General features: G+C 47.3%; 1 protein-coding gene across 2 annotated transcripts in view; it reads right to left on the bottom strand.

Annotated features, from left to right (window-relative positions):
• srd5a2b (steroid-5-alpha-reductase, alpha polypeptide 2b) overlaps nt 1-14,233 on the bottom strand; it is a 65,994-nt gene extending 51,761 nt beyond the window's left edge. Inside the window, exons 1-2 of one of the 2 annotated variants that reach the window (XR_010460645.1) lie at nt 13,997-14,233; nt 8,610-8,935 (exon numbers count right to left, since the gene is read on the bottom strand). Coding sequence is in view for 1 of the 2 variants with exons in the window: in XM_065007794.1 (XP_064863866.1) it covers nt 8,610-8,893 (284 nt within the window). In the remaining variant the exon portion in view is untranslated. The remainder of the gene's footprint in view (nt 1-8,609; nt 8,936-13,996) is intronic. The other variant, XM_065007794.1, reaches the window with a different exon arrangement.

Here is a 14,233-nt window from a genome sequence, read left to right as displayed (position 1 = left end):
CAATGGGCCTGGGTTTGGGGGAATGTTTCCTGATCAATAGCCAATGGGCCTGGGCCTGGGTGAATGTTTCCTGATCCATAGCCAATGGGCCTGGGCCTGGGTGAATGCTTCCTGAGGTTTGGGTGAATGTTTCCTGATCCATAGCCAATGGGCCTGGGTTTGGGGGAATGTTTCCTGATCAATAGCCAATGGGCCTGGGTGAATGCTTCCTGAGGTTTGGGTGAATGTTTCCTGATCCATAGCCAATGGGCCTGGGCCTGGGTGAATGTTTCGAGGTTTGGGGGAATGTTTCCTGATCCATAGCCAATGGGCCTGGGTTTGGGTGAACATTTCCTGAACCATAGCCAATGGGCCTGGCCCTGGGTGAATGCTTCCTGAGGTTTGGGTGAATGTTTCCTGATCCATAGCCAATGGGCCTGGGTTTGGGGGAATGTTTCCTGATCCATAGCCAATGGGCCTGGGTTTGGGGGAATGTTTCCTGATCCATAGCCAATGGGCCTGGGTTTGGGGGAATGTTTCCTGATCAATAGCCAATGGGCCTGGGTGAATGCTTCCTGAGGTTTGGGTGAATGTTTCCTGATCCATAGCCAATGGGCCTGGGCCTGGGTGAATGTTTCGAGGTTTGGGGGAATGTTTCCTGATCCATAGCCAATGGGCCTGGGTTTGGGTGAACATTTCCTGAACCATAGCCAATGGGCCTGGCCCTGGGTGAATGCTTCCTGAGGTTTGGGTGAATGTTTCCTGATCCATAGCCAATGGGCCTGGGTTTGGGGGAATGTTTCCTGATCCATAGCCAATGGGCCTGGGTTTGGGGGAATGTTTCCTGATCCATAGCCAATGGGCCTGGGCCTGGGTGAATGCTTCCTGAGGTTTGGGTGAATGTTTCCTGATCCATAGCCAATGGGCCTGGCCCTGGGTGAATGTTTCGAGGTTTGGGGGAATGTTTCCTGATCCATAGCCAATGGGCCTGGGTTTGGGTGAATGTTTCGAGGTTTGGGGGAATGTTTCCTGATCCATAGCCAATGGGCCTGGGTTTGGGGGAATGTTTCCTGATCCATAGCCAATGGGCCTGGGTTTGGGGAATGTTTCGAGGTTTGGGTGAACATTTCCTGAACCATAGCCAATGGGCCTGGGCCTGGGTGAATGCTTCCTGAGGTTTGGGTGAATGTTTCCTGATCCATAGCCAATGGGCCTGGGTTTGGGGGAATGTTTCCTGATCAATAGCCAATGGGCCTGGGTTTGGGTGAATGTTTCCTGACCCATAGCCAATGGGCCTGGGTTTGGGTGAATGTTTCCTGATCCATAGCCAATGGGCCTGGGTTTGGGTGAATGTTTCCTGATCCATAGCCAATGGGCCTGGGTTTGGGGAATGTTTCCTGATCCATAGCCAATGGGCCTGGGCCTGGGTGAATGCTTCCTGAGGTTTGGGTGAATGTTTCCTGATCCATAGCCAATGGGCCTGGGTTTGGGTGAACGTTTCCTGATCCATAGCCAATGGGCCTGGGTTTGGGTGAACGTTTCCTGATCCATAGCCAATGGGCCTGGGTTTGGGTGAATGTTTCCTGATCCATAGCCAATGGGCCTGGGTTTGGGTGAATGTTTCCTGATCCATAGCCAATGGGCCTGGGTTTGGGGGAATGTTTCCTGATCCATAGCCAATGGGCCTGGGTTTGGGGAATGTTTCCTTCCATAGCCAATGGGCCTTTGGGGTGAATGTTTCCTGATCCATAGCCAATGGGCCTGGGTTTGGGTGAATGTTTCCTGATCCATAGCCAATGGGCCTGGGTTTGGGGGAATGTTTCCTGATCCATAGCCAATGGGCCTGGGCCTGGGTGAATGCTTCCTGAGGTTTGGGTGAATGTTTCCTGATCCATAGCCAATGGGCCTGGGTTTGGGTGAATGTTTCCTGATCCATAGCCAATGGGCCTGGGTTTGGGTGAACGTTTCCTGATCCATAGCCAATGGGCCTGGGTTTGGGTGAACGTTTCCTGATCCATAGCCAATGGGCCTGGGTTTGGGTGAATGTTTCCTGATCCATAGCCAATGGGCCTGGGTTTGGGTGAATGTTTCCTGATCCATAGCCAATGGGCCTGGGTTTGTTTCCTGATCCATAGCCAATGGGTGAATGTTTCCTGATCCATAGCCAATGGGCCTGGGTTTGGGTGAATGTTTCTGATCCATAGCCAATGGGCCTGGGTTTGGGTGAATGTTTCCTGATCCATAGCCAATGGGCCTGGGTTTGGGTGAATGTTTCCTGATCCATAGCCAATGGGCCTGGGTTTGGGTGATCCATAGCCAATGGGCCTGGGTTTGGGTGAATGTTTCCTGATCCATAGCCAATGGGCCTGGGTTTGGGTGAACGTTTCCTGATCCATAGCCAATGGGCCTGGGTTTGGGTGAATGTTTCCTGATCCATAGCCAATGGGCCTGGGTTTGGGTGAACGTTTCCTGATCCATAGCCAATGGGCCTGGGTTTGGGTGAATGTTTCCTGATCCATAGCCAATGGGCCTGGGTTTGGGGGAACGTTTCCTGATCCATAGCCAATGGGCCTGGGTTTGGGTGAATGTTTCCTGATCCATAGCCAATGGGCCTGGGTTTGGGGGAATGTTTCCTGATCCATAGCCAATGGGCCTGGGTTTGGGTGAACGTTTCCTGATCCATAGCCAATGGGCCTGGGTTTGGGTGAACGTTTCCTGATCCATAGCCAATGGGCCTGGGTTTGGGTGAATGTTTCCTGATCCATAGCCAATGGGCCTGGGTTTGGGGGAACGTTTCCTGATCCATAGCCAATGGGCCTGGGTTTGGGTGAATGTTTCCTGATCCATAGCCAATGGGCCTGGGTTTGGGGGAATGTTTCCTGATCCATAGCCAATGGGCCTGGGTTTGGGTGAACGTTTCCTGATCCATAGCCAATGGGCCTGGGTTTGGGTGAACGTTTCCTGACATCAAAAGCAGCAGAATAATAAAAGACCTCGATTTGTTTCTTCCTAAAAAATCTTTCTGCACTTAGATGATTTAAAATAACCCAAAACTACAGTCATCTGATACAACAAACACAGTTTTTAGCCAGACCAACCCTTGAATATGAGAAGGTTTTATGAGCCTGTCACAGTAGGAGTCAAGTGGTTACACAATCAGATCCCTCTGAAAGATGATAATTGCTATACGGTCAGTCCAAGTAGGGTTTAGCGGTATCTCTGAGTTAGGAGATGAGATTTGAGTTTTTTTATTGTTTAGACTACGCAATGAGCCATAACCCATGTAGACAGGAATTAAAACCATTTGTACAAAAATACCAATTTTAACCACTGAATTCAACAATTCACTCAAATAAAAATAAAACAAAATTAAAATGTACCGAGTCAGTCTTTTGAAACGTTAAACTCCATAAAAATGTTGAAATGTCACACACTTATCAAGACAACATCCCTTGCGCCTCTGATCTGGCGGACTCACTAAACACAATGTCAACTTTTGTCTGAGTGTTGTAGAGCGCCCATGTAGCCTACAGGTCTAGTAGAGTTAGAAACCAAGTGTGTGGCCAAGCATTGTAGTGACAACGTTCAGCGCGTTCAACAGCCGCTGCAGGAATGTACTGACAGGGATGTCGCCCAGTGTGTGGTTCTGGTCAACGCACCCAGTCGCCTCGCAGTAGGCTGCAGCGGGGCCAGTAGACCGGCCAATCAACAGGTAGCGAGTCCACACAGCAGGGGTATCCTGGGCTAGACGTTATGTCACGGAGCAGATACCGACCTCCGGTTCCACCACACAGCACAAGAAGGAGGAGTCAGAAGTCTCCGGTAGATGGTGAAACACAGTTTGAAAAACCTGACCGTTGAGGAGTATCCAAAGCTAGTCGGCCCAACCTGTCTAGACCGTTAGACACAGCGCAAATGTATCATCTCTCGGCTTTCATGCAGTTACCACACCGGCTCTATCTCATCGTGTAGAAACCAGCAGATGTCACTGCTTGGTTTACTAGCGAATTTAACGCTTTGATCCTGTAGGATTTTAGATTTGACCTGATATTTAATGACAACTTTCGCAACCTGTAACGATTTTGCTAAGTAATAAAAACTGGGAACATTTAAACCAACAAACAGTGTGACACAACATGCTCAGCGAAACTGCCCTGCCGCCATCTTGATTTGTCATGAATAGATTAGAGACCAGTCTAAAATCAACATTGTGACTCGGTCTATAAAAAAATTGTCAGATGAAGCAGATGCTAAACTACAGGACTGTTTTGCTATCACAGACTGGAACATGTTCCGGGATTCTTCCGATGACATTGAGGAACACACCACATCAGTCACTGGCTTTATCAATAAGTGTCTACAGTGACTGTACGTACATACCCCAACCAGAAGCCATGGATTACAGGCAACATTCGCACTGAGCTAAAGGGTAGAGCTGCCGCTTTCAAGGTGCAGGACTCTAACCAGGAAGCTTACAAGAAATCCCGCTATGCCCTGCGACGAACCATCAAACAGGCAAAGATTGAATCATACTACACCGGCTCCGACGCTCGTCGGATGTGGCAGGGCTTGCAAAATATTACAGACTGCAAAGGGAAGCACAGCCGCAAGCTGCCCAGTGACACGAGCCTACCAGACGAGCTAAATCACTTCTATGCTCGCTTCCAGGCAAGCAACACTGAGGCATGCATGAGAGCATCAGCTGTTCCGGACGACTGTGTGATCACGCTCTCCGTAGCCGACGTGAGTAAGACCTTTAAACAGGTCAACATTCTCAAGGCCGCTGGGCCAGACGGATTACCAGGACGTGTGCTCCGGGCAGGGTAGCCTAGTGGTTAGAGCGTTGGACTAGTAACCGGAAGGTTGCGAGTTCAAACCCCCGAGCGGACAAGGTACAAATCTGTCGTTCTGCCCCTGAACAGGCAGTTAACCCACTGTTCCTAGGCCGTCATTGAAAATAAGAATTTGTTCTTAACTGAATTGCCTGGTTAAATAAAGGTAAAAAAAAAAAATGTGCTGACCAACTGGCAGGTGTCTTCACTGACATTTTCAACATGTCCCTGATTGAGTCTGTAATACCAACATGCTTCAAGCAGACCAATAACACAAAGGCAACCTGCCTAAATGACTACAGACCCGTAGCACTCACATCTGTAGCCATGAAGTGCTTTGAAAGGCTGGTAATGGCTCACATCAACACCATTATCCCAGAAACCCTAGACCCACTCCAATTTGCATACCGCCCAAACAGATCCACAGTTGATGCAATCTCTATTGCACTCCACACTGCCCTTTCTCACCTGGACAAAAGGAACACCTATGTGAAAATGCTGTTCATTGACTACAGCTCAGCGTTCAACCCCATAGTGCCCACGAAGCTCATCACTAAGCTAAGGAACCTGGGACTAAACACCTCCCTCTGCAACTGGATCCCGGACTTCCTGACAGGCCACCCCCAGGTGGTGAGGGTAGGTAGCAACACATCTGCTACACTGATCCTCAACACTGGAGCTCCCCAGGGGTGCGTGCTCAGTCCCCTCCTGTACTCCCTGTTCACCCACGACTGCATGGCCAGGCACGACTCCAACACCATTATTAAGTTTGCTGACGACACAACAGTAGTAGGCCTGATCACCCACAATGACGAGACAGCCTATAGGGAGGAGGTCAGAGACCTGGCCGGGTGGTGCCAGAATAACATCCTATCCCTCAATGTAACCAAGACTAAGGAGATGATTGTGGACTACAGGAAAAGGAGCACCGAGCACGTCTCCATTCTCATCAACGGGGCTGTAGTGGAGCAGGTTGAGAGCTTCAAATTCCTTAGTGTCCACATCAACAACAAACTAGATTGGTCCAAACACACCAAGACAGTCGTGAAGAGGGCACGACAAAGCCTATTCCCCCTCAGGAAACTAAACAGATTAGGCATGGGTCCTGAGATCCTCAAAAGGTTCTACAGCTGCAACATCGAGAGCATCCTGACCGGTTGCATCACTGCCTGGTACGGCAAGGCACTTCAGAGGGTAGTGCGTACGGCCCAGTACATCACTGGGGCAAAGCTGCCTGCCATCCAGGACCTCTACACCAGGCGGTGTCAGAGGAAGGCCCTAAAAATTGTCAAAGACTCCAGCCACATTTGAAAAAAGAGTAGCAAGGCTTTCTACTGTTGTTTTATTTCTTTACTTACCTACCTACACATCTCTAAGTGTTGACTTAAAGATGTGTTTTGGATTGAGTCTCGTGACTTGCATTTATAATTTGAATAAAATGTAGTATATTGCACAGTCCTCTTATGTCCTCGGAGTTTGGAGATAACCAATCCCAGTTTAAATCGCCCATAAGGACCATTTCATTTCCCCCCCAACAACGCATCAGTTCAGCCAGAGAATCCAGAGATTCAACTTTTGCAGATGGAAATCGGAGTTCACAGCTTTCGATAATTGCAGCTTCAATGATAAAAAAATCAAACTGTTTTGGTTTAGATAAAGACCTCAGTAACCACATATCTGTCTTTAATATAGATGGTTATACTCCCCCCCCCTTACTTTGTTGGTCACATCGATAAACATTATAACCATCCAAGTCTATAGACTGATTTAGAACAGATTTATTAAGCCAGGTCTCAGACAGTAATACGACATCTGGGTCAGCAGATGTCTTAATTTAAAGTGAGGGGTTAGGGGTTAGGCATTAGGGTTAAGGGGTAGGGGTTAGGCATTAGGGTTAGGGGGTAGGGGTTAGGCATTAGGGTTAAGGGGTAGGCGTTAGAGGTTAGGGTTAGGGGTTAGGGGTTAGGCATTAGGGTTAGGGCTAGTGGGTAGGGGTTAGGCATTAGGGTTAGGGTTAGGGGGTAGGGGTTAGAGGTTAGGGGTTAGGCATTAGGGTTAGGTTTAGGGTTAGGGGTTAAGGGTTAGGCATTAGGGTTAGGGATAGGGTTAGTACAGTACAGGGTTAGGGTTAGTACAGTACAGGGTTAGTACAGTACAGGGTTAGGGTTAGTACAGTACAGTACAGGGTTAGTACAGTACAGGGTTAGGGTTAGTACAGTACAGTACAGGGTTAGTACAGTACAGGGTTAGGGTTAGTACAGTACAGTACAGGGTTAGTACAGTACAGGGTTAGGGTTAGTACAGTACAGGGTTAGTAGAGTACAGTACAGGGTTAGGGTTAGTACAGTACAGTACAGGGTTAGTACAGTACAGGGTTAGGGTTAGTACAGTACAGGGTTAGTACAGTATAGGGTTAGTACAGTACAGGGTTAGTACAGTACAGGGTTAGTATAGTACAGGACAGTACAGGGTTAGTACAGTACAGGGTTAGTACAGTACAGGACAGGACAGGGTTAGTACAGTACAGGGTTAGTACAGTACAGTACAGGGTTAGGGTTAGTACAGTACAGGGTTAGTACAGTACAGTACAGGGTTAGGGTTAGTACAGTACAGGGTTAGGGTTAGTACAGTACAGGGTTAGGGTTAGTACAGTACAGGGTTAGTACAGTACACTACATGGTTAGTACAGTACAGGGTTAGGGTTAGTACAGTACAGGGTTAGTACAGTACACTACATGGTTAGTACAGTACAGGGTTAGGGTTAGTACAGTACAGGGTTAGGGTTAGTACAGTACAGGGTTAGTACAGTACAGTGTTAGGGTTAGTACAGTACAGTGGGGTTAGGGTTAGTACAGTACAGGGTTAGGGTTAGTACAGTACAGGGTTAGGGTTAGTACAGTACAGGGTTAGTACAGTACAGGGTTAGTACAGTACAGGGTTAGGGTTAGTACAGTACAGGGTTAGTACAGTACAGGGTTAGTACAGTACAGGGTTAGTACAGTACATGGTTAGTACAGTACAGGGTTAGGGTTAGTACAGTACAGTACAGGGTTAGTACAGTACAGGGTTAGGGTTAGTACAGTACAGTACAGGGTTAGTACAGTACAGGGTTAGTACAGTACAGGGTTAGTAGAGTACAGGGTTAGTAGAGTACAGGGTTAGTGTTAGTACAGTACAGGGTTAGGGTTAGTACAGTACAGTACAGGGTTAGGGTTAGTACAGTACAGTACAGGGTTAGTACAGTACAGGGTTAGGGTTAGGGTTAGTACAGTACAGTACAGTACAGGTTTAGGGTTAGGGTTAGTACAGTACAGTACAGGGTTAGTACAGTACAGGGTTAGGGTTAGGGTTAGTACAGTACAGTACAGGGTTAGGGTTAGTACAGTACAGGGTTAGTACAGTACAGGGTTAGTACAGTACAGGGTTAGGGTTAGTACAGTACAGTACAGGGTTAGGGTTAGTACAGTACAGGGTTAGTACAGTACAGGGTTAGGGTTAGTACAGTACAGGGTTAGGGTTAGTACAGTACAGGGTTAGTACAGTACAGGGTTAGTACAGGGTTAGTACAGTACATGGTTAGGGTTAGTACAGTACAGGGTTAGGGTTAGTACAGTACAGGGTTAGTACAGTACAGGGTTAGGGTTAGTACAGTACAGGGTTAGGGTTAGTACAGTACAGGGTTAGTACAGTACAGGGTTAGGGTTAGTACAGTACAGGGTTAGGGTTAGTACAGTACAGGGTTAGGGTTAGTACAGTACAGTACAGGGTTAGTACAGTACAGGGCTGGCACTATGGTACCTCTGGAAGTAGTGCAGACAAAAGGTCCCCAGTAGCAGGCTGGACCCCGTGTGGTTGGGTGTGGTAGTCATCATCATCAGGGGTACCAGGAGAGAGGGGAGCTCCTGGAGGAACCAGGCCAGCCTAGCAGGCATCATCCTGGGCATGGAGGAGGAGGAGGAGGAGGACAGCCCCAAGTCCAGGTAGCGTCCGTAGGGGGCCTGGGGCAGACGCACCAGGTGGCTCACTCCCATCAGGAATAGCACACAGCTCAGGGTGTTGATCAGGTTGTCCCAACACTGCATTCTGGGTCAGAGCTCTGCCTTCGTCTCAGTGCCGACAAGGTCCTAAAAATGACGAATGGTTCGCACACACACACAAAAAAAAAGTGAGTTTTTACAGCAGGAAAATAACAGAGATGTGTTGGTGTGTTTGTCACCTCCTTCAGTGTGTCAGGGTTAACGAGGGTTAACGAGGGTCACAGGCAGTGAGGCAGATCTATCTCCCCCTCTCAGGGTTAACGAGGGTCACAGGCAGTGAGGCAGAACTATCTCCCCCTCTCAGGGTTAACGAGGGTCACAGGCAGATCTATCTCCCCCTCTCAGGGTTAACGAGGGTCACAGGCAGTGAGGCAGATCTATCTCCCCCTCTCAGGGTTAACGAGGGTCACAGGCAGTGAGGCAGATCCATCTCCCTCTCTCAGGGTTAACCAGCCTGCCCAACTCCTTCCCAGAGGAGCAGCACCACCCCAGTCCTCTTTCTGCTGAACTGAAACACCACAATATTTCCAGATCCTTCCTCTGTGTGTGTCTGTTGACTCATGTCATGTTGAGTTCTTGTCTGTAACTGGGACGAATCAGAATGAAGTCGGTGTATGCAGGACACTGTGAATGTGTTCATTGGGGGGGGGAGTGATGTCATACAGTATCAGTCAAAATATTGGACACACCTACTCATTCAAGGGTTTTTCTTTATTTTTACTATTTTCTACATTGTAGAATAATAGTGAAGACATCAAAACTAAGAAATAACACATATGGAATCACGTAGTAACCAAAAAAGTGTTATAAAAATATATTTTATACTTAAGATTCATCAAATAGCCACCCTTTGCCTTGATGACAGCTTTGCACACTCTTGGCATTCTCTCAACCAGCTTCACGAGGTAGTCACGTGGAATGCATTTAAATTAAAAGGCGTGCATTCCTAAAAGTTCATTTGTGGAATTTCTTTCCTTCTTAATGCGTTTGAGCCAATCAGGTGTGTTTGTGAAAAGGTAGGGGTGGTATACAGAAGATATCCCTATTTGGTAAAAGACCAAGTCCATACTATGGCAAGAACAGCTCAAATAAGCAAAGAGAAATGACAGTCCGTCATTACTTAAAGACATGAAGGTCAGACAATCCGTAAAATTTTAAGAACTTTGAAAGTTTCTTCAAGTGCATTCGCAAAAACCATCAAGCACTATGATGAAACTGGCTCTCATGAGGACCGCCACAGGAAAGGAAGACCCAGAGTTACCTCTGCTGCAGAGGATAAGTTCATTAGAGTTAACTGCACCTCAGAAATTGCAGCCCAAATAAATACTGCACAGAGGTCAAGTAACGGACGCATCTGAACATCAACTGTTCAGAGGAGACTCAATAAATCAGGCCTTCATGGCTGAATTGCTGCAAAGAAACCACTACTAAAGGATATCAATAACAAGAGACTTGCTTGGGCCAGGAAACACGAGCAATGGACATTAGGTGCAAATTTGTCCTTTGATCTGGAGTCCAAATTTGAGAGATGTAGTGTGGGTGAACGGATGATCTCCTCATGTGTATTTCCCACCGAAAAAGCATGGAGGAGGTGGTGTTATGGTGTTGGGGAACTTTACTGGTGACACTGTCTGTGATATATTTAGAAGGCAAGGCACACTTAACCAGCATGGCTACCACAGTATTCTGCAGCGATACGCCATCCCATCTGGTTTTGGCTTAGTGGGACTATCATTTGTTTATCAACAGGACAATAACTCATAGCACCTCCAGACTGTGTAAGGGCTATATGACCAAGAAGGAGAGTGATGGAGTGCTGCATCAGATGACCTGGCCTCCACAATCACCCGACCTCAACCCAATTGAGATGGTTTGGGATGAGTAGGATCGCAGAGTGAAGGAAAAGCAGCCAACAAGTGCTCAGCATATGTGGGAACTCCTTCAAGACAGTTGGAAAAGCATTCCAGGTGAAGCTGGTTGAGAGAATGCCAAGAGTGTGCAAAGCTGTCAACAAGGCAAAAGGTGGCTATTTGAAGAACCTCAAATATAAAATACATTTTGATTTGTTTAACACTGTTTTGGTTACTACATGATTCCATATGTGCTATTTCAAAGTTTTGATGTCTTCACTATTATTCTACAATGTAAAACATAGTAACAAAATAAAGAAAAACCCATGAATGAGTAGGTGTGTCCAAACTATTGGTAGTGTATAGATCAGTTTGGAGTGATATAAATCACTGTGGAAGTGTAGCTTTATTAAAGGGGCAGTCTGCACTTTCTACATTCATTTTTGGGAATACGGTGCCATTTGGGGACTCACACAGAGTGATTGTAGTACAAGAGCCCGTAATAAAACTAAATTATCCTTCCCCAATAGAGTTCCATATTGACTGGGACTTGTTAATGGCGGGTGTCACTTCCTATCCAGAAAGCTTTATGTGTGTTGTGAAAACCGTGCTAATGTAGCTGACAACACAGTGCTAACGTACCTGACAACACAGTGCTAACGTAGCTGACAACACAGTGCTAACGTAGCTGACAACACAGTGCTAACGTAGCTGACAACACAGTGCTAACGTAGCTGACAACACAGTGCTAACGTAGCTGACAACACAGTGCTAACGTAGCTGACAACACAGTGCTAACGTAGCTGACAACACAGTGCTAACGTAGCTGACAACACAGTGCTAATGTAGCTGACAACACAGTGCTAACGTAGCTGACAAACCAGTGCTAACGTAGCTGACAACACAGTGCTAACGTAGCTGACAACACAGTGCTAACGTAGCTGACAACACAGTGCTAACGTAGCTGACAACACAGTGCTAACGTAGCTGACAACACAGTGCTGAACGTAGCTGACAACACAGTGCAACACAGTGCTAACGTAGCTGACAACACAGTGCTAACGTAGCTGACAACACAGTGCTAACGTAGCTGACAACACAGTGCTAACGTAGCTGACAACACAGTGCTAATGTAGCTGACAAACCAGTGCTAATGTAGCTGACAAACCAGTGCTAATGTAGCTGACAACACAGTGCTAACGTAGCTGACAACACAGTGCTAACGTAGCTGACAACACAGTGCTAACGTAGCTGACAACACAGTGCTAACGTAGCTGACAACACAGTGCTAACGTAGCTGACAACACAGTGCTAATGTAGCTGACAACACAGTGCTAATGTAGCTGACAACACAGTGCTAACGTAGCTGACAACACAGTGCTAATGTAGCTGACAACACAGTGCTAATGTAGCTGACAAACCAGTGCTAACGTAGCTGACAACACAGTGCTAATGTAGCTGACAACACAGTGCTAATGTAGCTGACAACACAGTGCTAATGTAGCTGACAACACAGTGCTAATGGAGCTGACAACACAGTGCTTGCTTAGTCATTCCACTTCCTCCCTCTCCAGCTCACAGTAAGACTAGATCCCGGGACCTCTGCCTCACAAACACAGGAGACCGCCCTCCTAAAACATTCTAACCAGTTGCGGTACTGAAAAGGATTGGACTCGACAGCCTAAGTGGAGACATTTCAGGCTGAGGAGTGAGTTTCACAAAGTCCCTTCTGCTATATTAACATCATTCTCTGTCTGGATAAGTAGAATGGATGGAATTTGTAAGAGTTTCAACAGTCTGCCAAACAGAATTTGCATCCCAAATGTCAAGCTATTCCCCATAGGGGTAAAATATAGGGTGCCATTTGGGATGCATTCGCAGGACAAAATGACAGGAACCGTTATCTATCTCTACCAGCGTCTCTCTCCAAATATACTAGCTTCTCTAAATGAGGCCAGTCTCTCTATGAGTCTGACAAGAGAGACTAGCTCAAAGGCTAGCCAATACCATTGACCCATTACTATCCAGACTAGCTCAAAGGCTAGCCAATACCATTGACCCATTATGATCCAGACTAGCCCAAAGGCTAGCCAATACCACTGACCCATTACTATCCAGACTAGCTCAAAGGCTAGCCAATCCCATTGACCCATTATGATCCAGACTAGCCCAAAGGCTAGCCAATCCCATTGACCCATTACTATCCTGACTAGCCCAAAGGCTAGCCAATACCACTGACCCATTACTATCCAGACTAGCTCAAAGGCTAGCCAATACCATTGACCCATAATGATCCAGACTAGCCCAAAGGCTAGCCAATACCATTGACCCATTACATTCCAGACTAGCCCAAAGGCTAGCCAATCCCATTGACCCATTACTATCCTGACTAGCCCAAAGGCTAGCCAATACCACTGACCCATTACTATCCAGACTAGCTCAAAGGCTAGCCAATACCATTGACCCATAATGATCCAGACTAGCCCAAAGGCTAGCCAATACCATTGACCCATTACTATCCAGACTAGCTCAAAGGCTAGCCAATCCCATTGACCCATTATGATCCAGACTAGCCAATCCCATTGACCCATTACTATCCAGACTAGCTCAAAGGCTAGCCAAAAGCACTCACCCATTACAATCCAGAATACCTAGGGCTGTGAGGATGTTGATTAAATTAAACATTTTCCCCTTATTGATTACCTGAACAATTCACTGTATACCACTGTTATAGCATGTTACCATCTCTCCCGTCCATATACCACTGTCATACCATGTTAACGTCGCTTAGCATGGTACAGTGGGAAAATAACAATGTGTTAGCTTCTACATAATACATCTAATTCATATTCTCCAGGCAAGTGAGTAGCAGCAGACAGAAAAGCAGAGAGACAAACGGGCAGGCAGAGAGGCAAACGGGCAGGCAGAGAGGCAAACGGGCAGGCAGAGAGGCAAACGGGCAGGCAGAGAGACAAACGGGCAGGCAGAGAGACAAACCAGCAGGCAGAGAGGCAAGCGGGCAGGCAGAGAGGCAAACGGGCAGGCAGAGAGTCAAACGGGCAGGCAGAGAGACAAACGGGCAGGCAGAGAGACAAACGGGCAGGCAGAGAGTCAAACGGGCAGGCAGAGAGACAAACGGGCAGGCAGAGAGACAAACGGGCAGGCAGAGAGTCAAACGGGCAGGCAGACAAAAAAGGCAGACAGACAGACAGGCAGGCAGACAGACAGGCAGACAGACAGGCAAGCAGATGTGTTATCCTCTAACCAACAACCACCCTGTCTCTCTGTTATAACTCACTTTATTCCTGGGCAGCTGTGCCTGTTCTGATGGAGTCCAGGTCCAGCGTTTTGAATCAATCCTTTAGTTTCCCACCCCTAGGTCGCCCTGGACTGGTCCCCATAATCCCCTTCATAGAATCCCATTCAGGGAAAGTAACCCAGAAAGCAACCCTCCAGCCTTACTGACCTAACCTGCCCTCTGCAGTCCACACTGTCAAGCTGCTACGATTAAAACATTACATTACAGAGGAGTGCA

Source organism: Oncorhynchus nerka, linkage group LG23 (assembly GCF_034236695.1).
Source record: "Oncorhynchus nerka isolate Pitt River linkage group LG23, Oner_Uvic_2.0, whole genome shotgun sequence".
Taxonomy (NCBI): Eukaryota; Metazoa; Chordata; class Actinopteri; order Salmoniformes; family Salmonidae; genus Oncorhynchus; species Oncorhynchus nerka.
This window is presented reverse-complemented; position numbering and strand designations above follow the sequence as displayed.